General features: G+C 46.1%; 1 protein-coding gene across 2 annotated transcripts in view; it reads left to right on the top strand.

The window, feature by feature from the left end:
* LOC143962087 (NACHT, LRR and PYD domains-containing protein 3-like) overlaps positions 1-18,345 on the top strand; it is a 114,969-nt gene that overhangs the window by 29,864 nt on the left and 66,760 nt on the right. For both annotated transcript variants that reach the window (XR_013270625.1, XM_077471414.1), the window contains exons 3-5: positions 2,890-3,192; positions 7,467-7,505; positions 8,300-10,016. Coding sequence is in view for 1 of the 2 variants with exons in the window: in XM_077471414.1 (XP_077327540.1) it covers positions 2,890-3,192; positions 7,467-7,505; positions 8,300-10,016 (2,059 nt within the window). In the remaining variant the exon portion in view is untranslated. The remainder of the gene's footprint in view (positions 1-2,889; positions 3,193-7,466; positions 7,506-8,299; positions 10,017-18,345) is intronic.

The raw sequence follows: 18,345 nt of genomic DNA, 5'->3' as shown, positions 1-18,345 counted from the left end.
CAAAGACACTAGAGAATATAATGGCGGTTGTTGCAACTTTTTATCGCACACGATATTTGCGCAGCAATTTTTCGAACACGTTTTTTTCATGCTTTAAATAAAAAAAAAAACAGTAAAGTTAGCCCAATTTTTTTGCATAATGTGAAAGATTAAGACACGCCGAGTAAATAGATACTAAACATGTCACGCTTCAAAATTGCACGCGCTCGTAGAATGGCGCCAAACTTTGGTATTTAAAAATCCCCATAGGCGACACTTCAATTTTTTTTTACTGGTTACATGTTTAGAGTTACAGAAGAGTTCCAGGGGTAGAATTATTTCTCTCGCTCTAAAGTTCGCGGCGATACCTCACATGTGTGGTTTGAACACCGTTTTCATATGTGGGCGGGACTTACGTATGCGTTCGCTTCTGCGTACGAGCTCACGGGGACAGGGGCGCTTTAAAAAAAAAATATTATTATAAATTTTACTTTTATTTTTAGTTTGACACTTAAAAAAAAATAATGATAACTTTTATTCCTGTTACAAGGAATGTAAACGTGATCCCTTACTAGTGGAGCTCAGTGGAGGAGTGAACCGTCTGTCTGTCCCAGCTCATATACACCAGGTCCTGGGCGGGGGCCCTGCCAGCGGCATGCAGCTGTGAGGAGGTGAGGGAACACTCACAGCTGAGGATAATCTATACCTCAGTGGGTGCCCACTCATCTTAGCTGCAGCATCAGGTGGAAAGAAAAGAAAAAAAAAAAACACGCAGAATCCCACCTTGCAGCATCTGTTGACGCCGCTCGAGGGGCCCATTTGTGCACGACGCCGATGTGCTGAGATCGGACCCCACCGCCCCTTGAGATACATAAAGAGAGGTAGGGAGGGAGCTGAGCCCATCGCAACCCCCGGAAAAAAAAAGACAGCAACATACCCAGCAAACACATAACATAAACCATAAAACCATATGTTCGATTGATCGATGGATAGATTCCAGGGGAAAAAAAAAAAAACAGGAAAAAATAATAATAATAATAATAATAATAATAATAAAGTAATAGTAATAATAATAAGGAGTTATCAATAACTGATGGAAACACATATATAAAAAATAATAATTCAAGTCGCGGGTTTATGAACCCGAAACCGGGATTATAAATGAATCGGGATAAACATACAAAGGAATATTTACTAAGGATAATGAATAATTGTGCAGCACGGTCACCAAAGGAGCGGGTGTCTTCCACCCAATTATGTAGATTTGAGAGAAGTGACCTGCCACAGTACCAAGTAGCAATGGCATGCTTCCATCCCGGGCAAATTGTATAAAGAAAAAAAGTGGGCAAGTGGGACTTTAAATGAAGCGTGTCAATTGAATATGAAAATAACTGATACAAGTGAGGTAGATAAAATGATGTTTATTGATTATAAATTAAATCTAAATCATTTTATCTACTCACATGTAGTCATTATTTTTATTTTCAATTGACATGCTTCATTTAAAGTCCCACTTGCCCACTTTTTTTTATACCGATGATGACAAATGGCACCGATATGTGGCACTGATGACACGTGACACTGACAGGTGGTACTGGAGACAGATGGCACTGGGGACAGATGGCACTGATAGGTGGTACTGGGCACAGATGTCACTGACAGATGGCACTGATAGGTGGCACTGGGCACAGATGTCACTGACAGATGGCACTGATAGGTGGCACTGATAGGTGGCACTGGGAACAGATGGCACTTATAGGTGGCACTGGGCACAGATGTCACTGACAGATGGCACTGAGAGGTGGCACTGGGGACAGATGGCACGTATAGGCGGCACTGGGCACAGATGGCACTGATAGGTGGCACTGGGGACAGATGGCACTTATAGGTGGCACTGGGCACAGATGTCACTGACAGATGGCACTGATAGGTGGCACTGATAGGTGGCACTGGGGACAGATGGCACTTATAGGTGGCACTGGGCACAGATGTCACTGACAGATGGCACTGAGAGGTGGCACTGGGGACAGATGGCACTTATAGGTGGCACTGATAGGTGGCACTGGGGACAGATGGCACTTATAGGCGGCACTGGGCACAGATGGCACTGATAGGTGGCACTGGGGACAGATGGCACTTATAGGCGGCACTGGGCACAGATGGCACTGATAGGTGGCACTGGGGACAGATGGCACTTATAGGTGGCACTGGGCACAGATGTCACTGACAGATGGCACTGAGAGGTGGCACTGGGGACAAATTGCACTGATAGGTGGCACTGGGGACAGATGGCACTGTGTTGTGTTAGTGTGGCACTGTAATTTATGATTTTTTCTCTCACGCTGCAGCACAGGTCGCTCTTCCTCCTCACACGCGGTCTCTGTGAGAGGAGGGAGAGCCGGCAATGAGAGATGATCTCATATGTTTACATATGAGATCATCTCTCACTGCAAGCTCCGATCGAGTGCTAAATGGCCGCTGTGATTGAACATTTAGCATGATCTGTGATTGGCTGTGTCCAAGGGACACGGTCAACACAGATTTCTCCCCTGATGCATGCCCGCGGCGGCATGCAGGGACGCCCTCCCGGCAATTGAGTGCCGCGCTGTAGCCGTCTTTCAGCTATAGCGCAGACGCCTACTGGTTAATCACGTGCTTCAAAAATACATTCTTAATCAATGCGTCCAGCGCCCTGCATGATTAAGGGCCGGGCGCATGGATTGGGGGGGGGGGGGCGGTGCCCCTGAGTTCCTAATGGACGGGCTGCCACAAATTGGAGATAAATTATTTTCTCTTCTATATGCTCTTTATAGCATCGCCGGCTGCCAGTACAGACTTATCTGCTCTTATGTGTCAGAGATCATCCAAATTAAGAATAATGTTTATAGTTTCTGATTGTCCTCTCTGCAGGGTCGGCTTCTGGTGTCCTGGGAAGGGTCCCACAAACCCCCGGGGATCTTATTGTATATTCTCTGGAGGATCTGAAAGGAAGTGACTTCAAGAGATTTAGGAACAAATTGTCTGATTTCTACAATGAAGATAAACTTCCCATTCCCCGAGGAAAACTAGAAAATGCAGACTGGATCACCACCAAGGACCTCCTGATACACACATATGGAGAAGAAGGGGCTCTGGACGTCACCATTGATGTCCTTACAGTGATTGGTCTGATGGGACCCGCAAATGACCTCCAGGAGAGGAGAGAACAGAATGGTGAGTTCCGGTCTATAATGACAATTTCCTACCAATTCCTGATCAATATCTGTGTGAGGAAGAACTAGGAATGTCATCCAGGGAAAGCCAGTGACCAATCAGGAGCTTCCAACTGGATGAACCTCTCCCAGCTGACAGTACGCACATATGGGGCCTCACAGAAGGGGGTCTTTATCCTGGGGGCCACATATCTGTGTACCTCTCTTCATGCTGGGAGTGCACTGCACAGAGACTAGGACCTTACCAAGTCTTTGACTGGCTATCATAGTAATCAGTCACTGTTCAGCCCGCCCCTGTGTTTTTATTTTTTATTTACAGGATCCATTATATAATGCATTGTATACATACAGGATATATTATATAATACATTGTATACATACAGGATCCATTATATAATACATTGTATACATACAGGATATATAATATAATACATTGTATGCACACAGAATCCATTATATAATACATTGTATACCTACAGAATCTATTATATAATACATGGTATACATACAGGATATATTGTATAATAATTGTATACATACAGGATTCATTATATAATACATTTTGTACATACAGGATATATTCTATAATACATTGTATACATACATGATCCATTATATTTACATTGTATACATACCGGATACATTATATAATACATTGTATACATACAGGATACATTATATAATACATTGTATACATACAGGATCCATTATATTTACATTGTATAAATACAGGATACATTATATAATACATTGTATATATGCAGTATATATAATATAATACATTGTATGCACACAGAATCCATTATATAATACAATGTATACATACAGGATACCATATATAATACATTGTATACATACAGGATACATTATATAATTGTATACATACAGGATTCATTATAAAATACATTGTAAACATACAGGATACATTATATTTGCATTGTATACATACAGGATATATTATATAATACATTGTATACATACAGGATACAATATATAATACATTGTATACATGCAGTATACATGATATAAAACGTTAATCCCAGTCATTTTTAGGTAGAAATAAAAGAAAAATGTGCACTATTGTTTATGGCCCTACTACGGGTACAAACAACAACTACCATACACATATGTGATATCACTGTGATCATCAGGAATGGGAGAATTTATTTTGGGTTGTTTTTTTGGATGGTAAGTCATGGCAATAGCAAGAAATATACATCTACATTAAAAACATAAAAAAAAAATATATATTTTCCCTTATTTTTAGACAGTGTTCCTTTTGATAATAATAATTAAGGATGAGCCGAACACCCCCCTGTTCGGTTTGCACCAGAACCTGCGAACAGACCTAAACTTCGTGTGAACTTTAGAACCCTATTAAAGTCTATGGGACTCGAACGTTCACAATCTAAAGTGCTCATTTTAAAGGGTAATATGCAAGTTACTGTCCTAAAAAGTGTTTGGGGACCCGGGTCCTGCCCCAGGGGGCATGGATCAATGCAAATTTTTTTTTTTAAAAACGGCCGTTTTTTTAGGAGCAGTGATTTTAATAATGCTTAAAGTGAAACAATAAAAGTGTAATATTCCTTTAAATTTGGTACCTGGGGGGTGTCTATAGTATGCCTGTGAAGGGGCGCATGTTTCCGTGCTTAGAACTGTCCCTGCACAAAGTGTCATTTCGCAAGGAAAAAAAGTATTTTAAAATCACTCGCGGCTATAATGAATTTTCGGCTCTCGTAATACAGAGAACACTCATTGAAAGTCATTGATTAAAAAAAAAAAAAGCATGGGGTTCCCCCAAATTCAATTACCAGGCTCTTCAGGTCTGGTATGGATATTAAGGGGAACCCCGCATCAAATGAAAAAGAAAATGACGCAGGGTTCCCCCTAAAAATCCATACCACACCCTTTATCCGAGCACGCAACCTGGCAGGCCGCTGGAAGAGCCCCCCCTCCTGAACCGTACCAGGCCACATGACCTCAACATTGGGAGGACGCTTTGGGGGTCTGTGACTGCTCAAAGCACCTTGTCGCCATGTTGATGAGGACAAGGGCCTCATCCCCACAACCCTGGCCGTTGGTTGTGAGGGTCTGCGGGCGGGGGGCTTATCAGAATCTGGAAGCCCCCTTTAACAAGGGGACCCCCAGATCCAGCCCCCCCTGTTTGAAATGGTAAGGGGGTACAAAAGTACCCCTACCATTTCACAAAGAAAATGTAAAAGTATGTTAAAAAAGACACACACCGTTGTAAAAGTCCTTTATTACAAATAAAAAAAATGTAAAAAAAGATTCTAGCGGTGGTAATCCCCTCTTGCTATCCAGCGATGGATGATCATCTCTCCGGGGTCCAGAGATGGCTGATCTGATCCAGCGACGGGTGATCGCTCCCTCCAGCGCAGGGCAGTCCATCCATCCTCTGTCTCCACTGGCAGAGACACTGCGGGGATCCTGGCAGCCTGACATTTCTTATATGAGGAGGGAGGGGCCACCGTCACCTGACCCCGCCCCCCTCTGACGCAAGTGGGAAAGCCTGGCTTCCCCAATGACGTGTGGGTGACCCCACCCCCCTCTGATGTAATGCAGGTTTCCGTGGCCCTTGTCCTCATCAACCTGGGGACAAGGTGCTTGGACGGGTCACAGACCCCCAAAGCATCCTCCCAATGTTGAGGGCATGTGGCCTGGTACGGTTCAGGAGGGGGGGCGCTCTCTCGTTCCCCCCCCCTCTTTTCCTGTGGCCTGCCAGGTTGCGTGCTCGGATAAAGGGTCTGGTATGGATATTTAGGGGGAACACCACGTCTTTTTTTTTTTTTTTTTTATTTGACGCGGGGTTCCCCTTAATATCCATACCAGACCTGAAGGGCCTGCTAATTGAATATGGGGGAAGCCCACACTTTTTTTATTATTTTTTTTTTTTTTCAATCAATGACTTTCAATGACTGTTCTCTGTATTACGGGGAGCCGACAATTCATTATAGCCGCGAGTGATTTTAAATGACTTTTTTTCCTGCAGAAATGACACTTTGTGCAGGGACAGTTCTAAGCACGGGAAACATGCGCCCCTTCACAGGCATACTATAGACACCCCCCAGGTACGAAATTTAAAGGAATATTACACTTTTATTGTTTCACCTTAAGTATTATTAAAATCACTGCTCCCAAAAAAAACGGACGTTTTTAAAACTTTTTTTTTTTGCATTGACACATGTCCCCTGGGGCAGGACCCGGGTCCTCAAACACTTTTTTAGGACAGTAACTTGCATATTACCCTTTAAAATTAGCACTTTAGTTTTCTCCCATAGACTTGTACTGGGTATTCTGCGGCTTTTCAAATTTGCCGCAAACACCCCAAATTTTTCACTGTTTGCCGAACGGGCGAACAGGCAATGTTCGAGTCGAACATGAGTTTGACTCGAACTTGAAGCTCATCCCTAATAATAATAATAATAATAATAATAATAATTAAAAAAAAAAAAAATCAGGAGATATCTGTTACCATTTTCCACCAAATGCAGCCCAATTTGTCCTGAAAAAGGCAATATAATCCACCTGGGTGCACAAAATAGTTATGATATGTACAGATTTATTAACACAGGTCAAAGTTGCATAATTGTGTTCAGGTGTTGGGATTTGTTTTACCCGCAGTTAAACTTTCCTTACTGAGGGAGTTTACAGAATAAAATTCATTTGGATATCAAGATTTTGGAAGAAGGAAAAGATTACAGAGTTCAGAAACAATCTAAAATGGAAGCACAGTAACAATTCTCTAGGATACCAGCAGTCAGTCACCATAACACAATGACATCATTCAGCATGCCGAGCAGAGCAATACAATTGCAGCCATTTGTCTATTATCCAAAACCTCAATATTTATAGCTGTATTCCCGGGAGACTCTTGTGCCTTGTGCCCCATGGATCCACCTGAACCTCCATCAGAAAGAGGAGTCAAGGCTCCAGATTCTAGGTGTGTGCCTGTAAACCCTGCATAGAGAATTGGGGGTTCTTCTGCAATGTGCTGAAATATATTACCAGGCAGAGAAAGAAACTCCCCATCACCTGAATGAATGAATGAATGAAATACTTGTATAGCGCACAATGCGAACTGAATCGCCTCTAGGCTTTCTGAGTGGAGAAACGTAGGAGGCGAGACTCCAATCTACAGAGGGTTGGTTTGATGATGGTGTCTGGGAGGATCTGCTGCACTAATAACTCTCAGTTATTATTTTATACATTTCAGAGGTTTGTCAGGACTAATCACTTCCCTATTCTTATTTCCAGCTAACCTGAAGAAGATGACGCATGACAACAGATCATCAGGTTAGTAGGACATCTGCGTTTGATATGAAATATCTTCTGGATGATCATTTTGTTCTGTTGTAGTCTAGATTAGTGGCAGAACTACTAGAGTTGGAAAGGTCACACTTGCGACTGGGCCCTGGTGTTCCACCACCATGGGGGGGCCCCAAGACGGCAGGAAGGCGGTCCCACTGCAGAGTATGGTTTCGGTTGACACTGCTGTGACCTGAAAGTCATGTGACCTGCTTGCAATTTCCTTGCCACTTCCTTTGCAACATTTTTGTGATTTAACCTTGCCATCCATGGCATTCAAATTGCACCAAAGTTGCAGAAAAGTAGTGCATGAACCTTTTTGCTTTTGTTGCTACGACTTGAATTGCATTAATTAAGATGGTCCCCCTTGAAATGTTATGTGTTTTGACTTGTCATGCGACTTTATGTGTTGAAAGTCACATGATAAGTCACAGCAGTGTGAACTGGGGCTTATAAAGGACCCCATCATAGGAGCAAGTGGGAAAGGCCCTGGCCTCAGGGGAAAGCCCTCGGCCTCAGAGGCAATGGCCCTGGGACCAGAGGAAAGGGATCAATGGAAAGGGCCCCTAGAGGTTCTAGTTATGCCTCTGGTCTGAATGGAGTGTCCATAGTTTAGATACTTTCACAATTCTCCTGTTTTAGTTTTTTTGGGGGATATCTTCTTTTAGGGTTACATTCTTGGGATTTGTGGTTAGAAATCAATATTTCCAACAGTGTCATATACTGTAAATACTATTTCATGTGTATATGAGGAATAAAATATTCTCATTTCTCTCATAAAGATTTCAGAAAGGAATACAGAGGGTCTGCGAAACAGAAGTTTCAGAGGATTACCCACTATAATTCCTGTATGGGGGAGGCTGTTCATCTACAGAAAAGATTCACCACGATATTAATGAGAAAGGCACCCCAGAATAAAAAGGGAAAAGAGTATGAAATAAGTGGTTTAGACAGAAGACAGATACAGATCATAGAGAAAAGACAAGATGAATACTCTCCAATCACAATTCAGACCCTCTTTGACCCTGATGAAAATGGGCTCATCCCTAAGATTGTGGTGTTAGAAGGACCTGCTGGGATTGGAAAAACAATGACCTCCAAGAAGATCATGCTGGACTGGGCCTCTGGGGATCTCTACCAAGACAAGTTTGACTTTGTGTTTTATCTGAACTGTAGAGAAATCAACACCTTCCCTGAAAACATAAGTCTTGTGGGACTTTTATCCAGAACCTGCAGACTGAGTTCAGATGACCTGGTGTCTATTCTGAAGGATCCTGAAAGTCAGAGAAAACTTCTCACCATAGTTGATGGGTTTGATGAACTGAGGTGGTCTCCGGAGGAGAAATCTGAGGGTTGTCTTGACATTTCTATGGAAACCCACAAAGAAATAATTCTCCAAAGCTTGCTCAGGGGACAGGTTCTCCCAGAATCTTCTCTGATCATCACCACGAGGTCACTGGCCATGGAGAAACTTAACACATTCATCGATGATTCTCGCAATGTGGAAATCCTGGGATTTACAAGGGAAGCTCGAGAGGAATATGTCCATAAATTCTATGCAAATAAAGAAGATGCAGACAAGGTTCTCAGTATAATAAAAGAAAATGAAGTTGTGTACACCATGTGTGCCGTCCCCATCACATGCTGGGTTGTCTGCACTGCAATGAAACAAGAAATAAGAAAAGATTTGGATGTAATTCAGTGTATTACGATGACTTCAATTTACCTTCTCTACCTGGAGGTTTTACTAACCCATCATAGCAAGAAGGAGCAGTCTGTACACCGGAAACAAACCTGTCTGAAGAAGCTGTGTGCTCTGGCCAATCGGGGAGTTCTGAACCAACAAATCTTATTTGAGAAGAAAGATCTAGAAAGGCGTGGAATTTCTCTGGATGAGGTGGAGTCTGTATTTCTGAATGAGAACATTTTTCGCACCGAGACTCGCTACAGCTTCATCCACCTAAGTGTACAGGAGTTCCTTGCTGCTCTGTATTATGTGCTGGATGATGGGTTTGGATTTATGAAAGGTGCTTTCCTCCCAGAGATCTGTAAAGGGAAATCATTCGGTGACGTCTGGCGCGGTTTCGTACATTTAACATTAGCTGTACAATTCCTGTTTGGTTTCTTACATGAAAAGCCATTGAAGACATTCTCTGAGACCACAGGAATCAACATTTCACTCCGAGCCAGAGCTACAATGATAAAATGGGCCATGAAGGACATCATACAGGCTTTCTATATTCCAACCATATCCTGTCTATACGAGACTCAGGATGAGAACTTCATTAGGAGAGTCATGTCTCATTGTTCCAGTTTGAAGTTGCATGGATCACCTATTGCTCACTTTTGGCAGAATAGAAATTATTGCAAACAGCTGAGATATTGCTTGAAGACTTTGACGAGAGAAAATGTTCAGTCTTTAGAGGTTCATAGACACCTTGTGGATCCAGAGTGCCAAAAAGTTCTTTCTCCATTAATACACAGTTGTCAGAAGGTCAAGTAAGTAAGTGTGAGGATATCCCAACTGAATTCAGAGAATGGGCAGGAACCTTCATACAGTATAACAGTGATTATCAGACATGTTCTCCGGCATCTACCTCACTTGTAATGCCCCTTTCACATGGGGTGGACAGAGGCTGCTATATGTTTGCTCAGCAGGGGATCTCTCCGCTGATCCCCACTAAGCAGGCGGATGGCAAGTCTGTGTGCGGATACGGACACAGACTGCCTCCTCTATGAGTAGCTGCATGTAAACAGACCACCTGTCCATGACCATTGTATAACAGATGTGTCATGCTAACTCATTATTACCATCCCACATACTTCCCACTGCTATGTACCCCACCCTTCAACCTCAGAAAAGGAGTCCACTCCAATCTAGGGGTAAAAACTTGGCCTTAGCAGCCAATTATCTTTATTGTTAAACATTCAAATACAATTAACATAAATTAACATAACTGTATAAACCTGTACTAAACCACCTCCTCCATTAAATTCCACCCGTTGATCTTTGCGGGGAAAAAAAAAACAAACAATCTTAACACCAGATCCATCCCGGCACTGCGGTACCTTAAAACTAAAATAGGCCTCCAGCTGACATGCTATCTCAGAGACAACAAACACTGACCGCAGTGCACCCGATAACCACCTTTAGCTGGAATACCACCCTCGGGTACCATACCACCGATGGGTCCCAAAATCTTCCAAACCTGGGGCTAATCCTTCAACAGCAAGGACCAACACAATGCCACAGCACACCAGGGGAAAACCTTACCCTTGTGTGCCTTGCCAAACCCTCAAAGCTCGCTGTATCCCATCCTAAAATCCCAGCGCCCACAAGTCAATCCCCACATCGTTCAGGTGAACTCCATCGCTCTTCAAATACCGCCAAGTATCCACTTCCAATTCCAGGTGCCGGACGGCCAACCCACCATTCCTGACAACAAAACCACTAACCTCCTTGTTCACCTTCTTCCGTGCCCGATTGATTTCGTCCACTGACCGTGCTAAACGCCAAGTGGTCCGTGCCACCATGTCAGACCACACAATAATCATGTGTGGGAGGGCAAAGCGGAGTAGCCACAAATCAAACTTGATATCACGTACCAAGTCCAACATAGACCTACTGCCGAGATCATTGCCCCCCACATGTAGAACTAACACGTCAGGAGGCTGGTCCATACGCGCAAACCTATGCACCTGGGAGACCGTCCTGCCCCAAAGCATACCCAGCACCCCAAACCACTTGATACATGCCTTCTGTCTTGAAAAACCTAGCTGTCTCCCCTCCGGACGAGCATCACCTCTCTTAACCCCTCAACACACATGAGTGGCCCACAATCCAGACCAATCCCTGTGTTCTTCTTGAAAGAAAAGAAGAAAAAACAACCCCCAAAAACAATCAATATTAACCGTATACAAGACACCACAGTGTAAAACCCTTACCCATTAACTATCTTACATTACACTGACAACAGATGAGGGCGAACCTATGATTTAAACCTCCTAGACTCCCATCTCCCAATCCGATTTACAGCAGCCTCATCCAGCCCCCATCTGACCGCCTCCATAGCCGCCCCCTATGCGGAATGAATGGGACGAAAACTTTTGATCCCCCAAACCCTCTAAACATTTTTTAAATACCGCAATTTTGAAATCTAGATAAGGACCGCCCATCCCGGGTGCACTAAGAGAGACCCTCCTACCTCCGGGCGCAGAGTCAGGAAACCCTGCACCAAATCTACCGGGCACAAGGGTGAACCAGGCAGTGAATATACTTGCACCTTCCGTCCCTTGCCCCGCTGATCCGTTTTTGACTTGCACACCAGTAAGGACAGTCTATCCCCTTCACAAACTAACTCTGACACCCTTAACCCCCCCCTATACTTTCGTGGAGGGACTCACCAACTTGCCAATCCGAAAGGCCCCAAAGAACGCCAATGTGAATGCTGCCTTGAATAAAACTACCTCATACTCCTATGAGCATGTAACCGCTAATTTGGCCAATAACCTGCCCAATAAATCAAAAGAAACCGGGCGTCTCGTATCCCGGCCCGGCTTAGAACGCCTATAACCCTTCACCGCCTGTCTCACCCACAAATCCTTGGTCAAGTCCGGAAAACCTTTTAACAAACCAGAACACTAACCCCGCCAGTTTTTTGTCCAGACCAAACACTGACACCCCTGCCTCCAAATTCCTAGAAACAAAATATAAAACTAACAAACGGAGGTCCTGTTCTCACCCCTCCGCTATCTGTTGTACCAATGCAATCCATTCCCCCCCCAAACCCTACTGTACGCTGACCACATCGAGTCACTCACCGACCATCTGATCCATCCGGCTACTCTTCCAAGGCTATCTTCCACAGCCACCCGGGACAAGGGACCCCGCATTGTTCCGCCCCTGGTGCCAAGTCCTGGAACTTGTCCCACTGAAAGTGAGACAAGGCATCAGCGATGACATTCTCTACACCCGGGAGGTGAACAGCATAGATAAACACGTTCAACTGTAAACAGCGCAAAACCAGGTGTCCAAGCAACCAGACTACCGGTGGCAATGCCGCCAACACCTTGTTGATCACCTGTACCACTCCCAAGTTGTCCCCATGGAACCGCACTTTCAAATTCTGAAAAGATTCCCCCCACAATTCTACTGCTAGTACGACGGGAAATAATTCCAACAGCAACATGTTCTTCACGAGCCCTGCTGCCGTCCATGATTCTAGCCAAGGCCCCGTACTCCACTTGCCCTGGAAAAAGGCCCCAAAGCCAGCTGCCCCTGACACATCCATATACAGCTCCAGGTCAAAGTTGCTAACAGGCCCGGACATCCACAACACCCTGCCATTAAACTTAACCAGGAACAAGTGCCATGTCGCCAGGCCATCCCTATGTGCCCTCACCAAGCGCATATAGTGCTTGAGGGATGTAACCCCCACGGTACTTGCCGACAGCCGCCCTACCCATCGGCAAGATGCGACACGCAAAGTTCAACTTGCCCAATAACGATTGTAATGGTCTAAGTTGCACCTTATGTAGTCCCATGATCCCCCTGTATTTCACCCTTCAGAGCCACCAATTTATCCTCCGGCAACCTACATTCCATTCTCTCTGAGTCCAAAATGATGCCCAGGAAACTCAGCACAGTCATCGGACCCTCTTTCTTCTCCGGTGCTCACGGAACACCGAACTTCTTGGTGACATGCTCTACCATAGCTAACAGGACCGTGCACACTTCCAAAGACGGCGGGCCCACGCAGAGGAAATCATCCAGGTAGTGCATGACCGAGTTCAAACCCGCGACATCCCAGACCACCCACTCAATGAAAGAACTAAACTGTTCAAACAATGCGCAGGAGATCGAACACCCCATGGGCAAGCACCGATCCACGTAGAACTCCTCCTGCCAATGACAGCCCAACAACCTAAAGCTATCTGGATGAACCGGGAGCAAACGGAAAGCTGATTCTATATCAGTTTTTGCCATCAGTGCCCCTTTCCATATTTTTTCACCCAAAATAGAGCTGCATCAAACGATGTATAAGATACAGAGCATATCTCCGGGTCAATGGCATCATTCACAGAACCCCCTTTTGGATACGATAAATGATGTATGAGCCTAAATTTATTAGGCTCCTTTTTGAGTACTACCCCCAATGGTGGAACCACCAAGTCCGGTATGGGCATTGCCGCGAAGGGGCCCCCCATGCGGCCCAAAGCCCCCTCTTTTCGTAATTTGTCTGAAACCAACCTGGTGTGTTGCATAGCAGACCTCAAATTGCGCGCCAGTGGGGGAGTGTTAACCAGTCGCAACAGAATTCAAAACCCCTCTGAAAAACCCCTGTACCAGCAATTGCGCCGTCTCCCTATCTGGGTACCTATTGAGAAAAGACTGCATCTTTTCCACCCTCACCGGAGTTGTCCCCTTTACCAGCAGCGTCTCCTGCCCGACCTTTTTACCTGCTTAAAACAATGGGACATGGGGTGTCCACCTCCGCATCCAGAGCAATTGTGCTTGTACTTGCACAACCCCCCAAACTTGCAGGACCCCTCATTATATTACCAACACACCCCTTTCTTTCTTGTGTTCGATTGTCCAGGGTTGGTTCATCCACCGCCCCCCCCCCCTTGAAAAAATTGACCCGTCGGCCTAGTAAAAGTCATCAGGTGCATCCATAAGCTAATGTCCTTATGATCCCACCTCAAGGACGGACGAATCACCCTCCACTGCCTGAACTGCTTGTCCTAATTCAGCCAAGCTGTCCCCCGTAGACTCTGTATGCCTCTCCCACGGTGTCCAAGTAATAGAACAGGGCCTAGCAGTGCTCCAGATTCTTTTCCCCTATTAAGCTCACCATTATTGCAAACGCCTGCAGCCAATTTGGGAAAGTCCTGGGAATGAGCCTGTATCTCCTCTTTTCTTCATCCTCCTTCTTGTGGTCTTCAGGCCTGTCCAGATTAAACTTCTCTAGAGGTAACAACGTGAAAATTTCAATGTATTCCCCACTCCAGATCTTTTCTTTCACCTCCGGTTTTAAGTGTGCCCGAGAGGTCCCTCGAAGCACACATAGACCTCGCATTTTGCTGCATCTGCCAATCTCACCAAATCTTGTTTTTTAGTCGTGTCGTTAAATGACTCTCCCGTAGTCTTAGGCACAGCCTCCTTGTCTGCCACCCCTTTGCGGGCACCGCCTGTTCCCCAGCCAATGCCGGAGGATTCCTGGTAACCGTCGTCACCTCACTAGACCCCCACCTCAGGGGCCACCCACGCTGCCACTGGTGCCCGCAACCCACCTTGTCCCGGTTCAAACTTATGGACCAATTCCTTCAAGCATGCTAAAAAACCCTGAAAACCTGATTACACCATGGCGCTGGCAGAAGCCAACGTGGCCGGAACGGGGGGCACGGTCGAGACCGACCACACCGCTTGAGCCCTAACCGCCCCCATACACTCCCCCTGTGCCCCCATCCCCCCAAAACCACTGACCCCAGCAATGCTGACTTACCGTGATGCCTGTAAGGGGTCCCCCCAGCCGATGGTCCCATCTCCACCGCTGCTTGACGTCCTTGCTGCTCATCATCCTCCGACTGCGACAGCTCACCCTCAGAAAGAACGCCTACCATGTCATCTTCACTGGCCGACAGCCCTCCGGCAGATGCGGCACTGGATGCCGGGGATCCGCAGTCCTCCATCTCCCTCCTCCTTATGCCAGATCCGCCCATGGACTTGCCCATCACCTTCCTGGGTCTGAGTGTGCCTTCCCGCAGTGCCGCCCCTGGCCACTGCCCTTCGCCTCCTTCCGCCCTTCTCGCTCTGTAGTGCCTCTTGCTGTCCTCATGGGGTACCTGGTAGCCACTTTTCTGGTCTTCTCCCGACTAGGCCCCACCCCCGCCTACACTAGGCCGGAAGCCTGGGCCTCTCCTGCATATCCAACTAGTGATGGACGAACGGTTCGCCCGGCGGTCGTTTCGCGGCGAATTTCGGTCGTTCGCGGTCCGCTCGTTCGCTCGCCTTTTCCCGTCGTTCGCCCCGGCGGACTTACGTGTTTAATGTGTAAAAGAACTTTGACCTTTGATGACATGTTTATCATGTGGTACAGGACAGCCAATTGAGACATGACAACACATGGACACTTGGACATTCCCCCTAACCTATAAATACACCTGATCTGGTGGTCATTTTACATTCTTTCTTCTGTTACTATAGGGAAAGGTTGCTGTGTGGAGTAGGGACAGATAAAACACTAGCTATTTGGTACACAAAAGTTCTTTTCAGGACTGGTATAGGTGTTAGGTGTATATAGTTTTGCTGTGCTACTGATTCTTGCAGCAGCCTGAGTGTCTTTTGTCAGTTTAGAGAAAGGGAAAGGACGGTGTATGCTACAGGGACAGCCAGATTAGTCTTTCATCATCATCATCATCATCATCATCATCATCATCATCATCATCATCATTAGCTGTTACTATCAGGTCCACAAAAGAGCAGTTCCAGTAACCACTAATCGTTCCAGTCTACTGTTTTTTGCCACTTTGTATAGGGACAGGAAGGAAGCAGTGTTGTCAGGCAGTGAGGGTCAGTTTAAAGACTTGCTGTTACTATTAGTTCCACAAAGGTTCTTTTCAGGACTGGTATCAGTGGTATGGTAATAGGCTTGTACACGTATAATATTCCTTTCTTCCAAATATAGAAAGAATATTATACTTGACTGCTGCCCTTCTGCTGCAGTCTGCTAAACATTCACAACTCACTTGTTCCACAAAGCTCTTTGGTCTGTCTAGGGTGCTACGGTACATAGGGTTGAGTGCGGTACAGTCTGCTGTTCTGTAAGGACCGCTATCGGTCCACAATAGATAGGGTTGAGGTGCACTACTGCTGACTGCTGCCCTATACTGCAGCAGTTCTTCATTGGTATAGGGACTGACGTACAGTCTGCTAAACACTAACACACAACCTGCTTGGTCCACAAAAGTTCTTATCACACTATCCCTGTGCTGTGCTGACTTCCTCCTGGGGGTTCTTATTATGAGGGGATCACACCATGCCTGTGCTGTGCTGACTTCCTACTGGGGCTGCTTACGGTGCTGCTGTCAGTGCTGTATATCACGGTGCTGATGTCAGTGCTTAATGTCACGCTTCTGATGTCAGTGCCCTCTATCACGGTGCTGCTGTCAGTGCTGTATATCACGGTGCTGGTGTTAATGCTTTATGTCACGCTTCTGATGTCAGCGCTCTCTATCACGGTGCTGCTGTCAGTGCTGTATATCACGGTGCTGATGTCAGTGCTTAATGTCACGCTTCTGATGTCAGTACTCTCTATCACGGTGCTGCTGTCAGTGCTGTATATCACGGTGCTGATGTCAGTGCTTAATGTCACGCTTCTGATGTCAGTGCTCTCTATCACGGTGTTGCTGTCAATGCTGTATATCACGGTGCTGGTGTTGATGCTGTATGTCACGCTGCTGATGTCAGTGCTCTGTATCACGGTGCTGCTGTCAGATGACTCTATCACGGTGCAGGTGTCATTGCTGTATGTCACGCTGCTGGTGATCATCTCCTGCACCCTCTTCTTTGCCTACCCTGGTCCCTGACCTTCCCTCTCTCCTTCATGTGCCTTCATGTGCTCCACAGTCCTGAATTGTCAGAACAATTTCCCAAATAAAAAAAGAATGCTTGTAGTTATCAATCCCAAATTCACCTCATACATGTATTATGTGATTGGCCATGTGGTGGGACTATGTTTGCCAAGCTAATAATTATCCCGTGGCTGCAAATTTGACCTAAAGGTTTGCGAAGTTCGCCTCCCATTGAAGTCAATGGGGCCCGCCGCGAACGTTCGGTTTCGCGAACGTTTGGGTCCGTTCGCGTTTCGCGTCCGCGAAACGTCCCGTCGGAAGTTCGTCCATCACTATATCCAACCTTCCTGCTGGGCCCAGCATCCGCCTTGGAGCTGCTGGCGCTATCCCCCACATGTCTCTGTGCTGCCTGCTGCTTGTTGCCTGCCCCCCGCAGGCACCGCCGTGCACTTCGCGGGAGGCCCAGAACCAGCTCTGCCTGCCCTGACTGTCTCCCAGAAAGGAGGGGGAGAGGGGGGTCTGGAGAGAAACGAGCCGGCGGCCTGGTGTACCGCGCTTGTGCCATTTCCCACCCCACCGCCCGGGCCACTGTACCTGGGTCTCCCAGCGCCTCTGCCAGTCTGCTTTCCAGCCATGATGGACCCTGTGAAGCCTCCTGGGCCTTCAAATGAGCAAAAAGCTCCTCCACTGCAGCCATCCTGTAAGCTCCCTTCCTCCACGCAGACTGAGCTAGGGAGGAACCACTCCCCCTGCTCAGTGAACTCTGCTCCGCCCCTCCTGCTCTTCCCTTCCAGTCAGCACCATCCTCTCATCTTTCCCCAGCACTGCACACCACCCTGTTAACCCTGTCATGCCCACCCTGCGCTGATGTCTTTTGCTCCGGGCTTTCTTTTTTTAAAAGTTTCACAGAATTCACAAAAATTCCCAGCAATGTTTGTAATGTGTATGAGATGTCAGTTTCTATATGCTGCCTTTCACAGTGTAAGTGTAACATTCCATCCTAAGAGAAAATGTTCCTAAGAACATTCGACCAGAAGAGGAAATAATGTGAGGAAGAGCTGATCTCAGTGTATGGAGATTCCTGTGCTCACCACTGATAGTGTAATGATCAGAAAAGAGGGAGCTGCTATACAGAATGGATACAATCCCCCATTCACATACAGGTGTGGCCCCTGCAGACAAAGACTCCAAGATCAGCTCTAAGCAAAAATGACAAGAACTGTGCAGCTTTCCCTTTGATTATCCAACAAGAGAC

The sequence above is a fragment of the Lithobates pipiens genome, unplaced genomic scaffold (assembly GCF_037356315.1).
Source record: "Lithobates pipiens isolate NorthernLeopardFrog02 unplaced genomic scaffold, aLitPip1_a1.2 Scaffold_8, whole genome shotgun sequence".
NCBI classification, from domain to species: Eukaryota; Metazoa; Chordata; class Amphibia; order Anura; family Ranidae; genus Lithobates; species Lithobates pipiens.
Note: the sequence above shows the minus strand (reverse complement) of the source record. Positions and strands in the feature narration are given on the sequence as shown.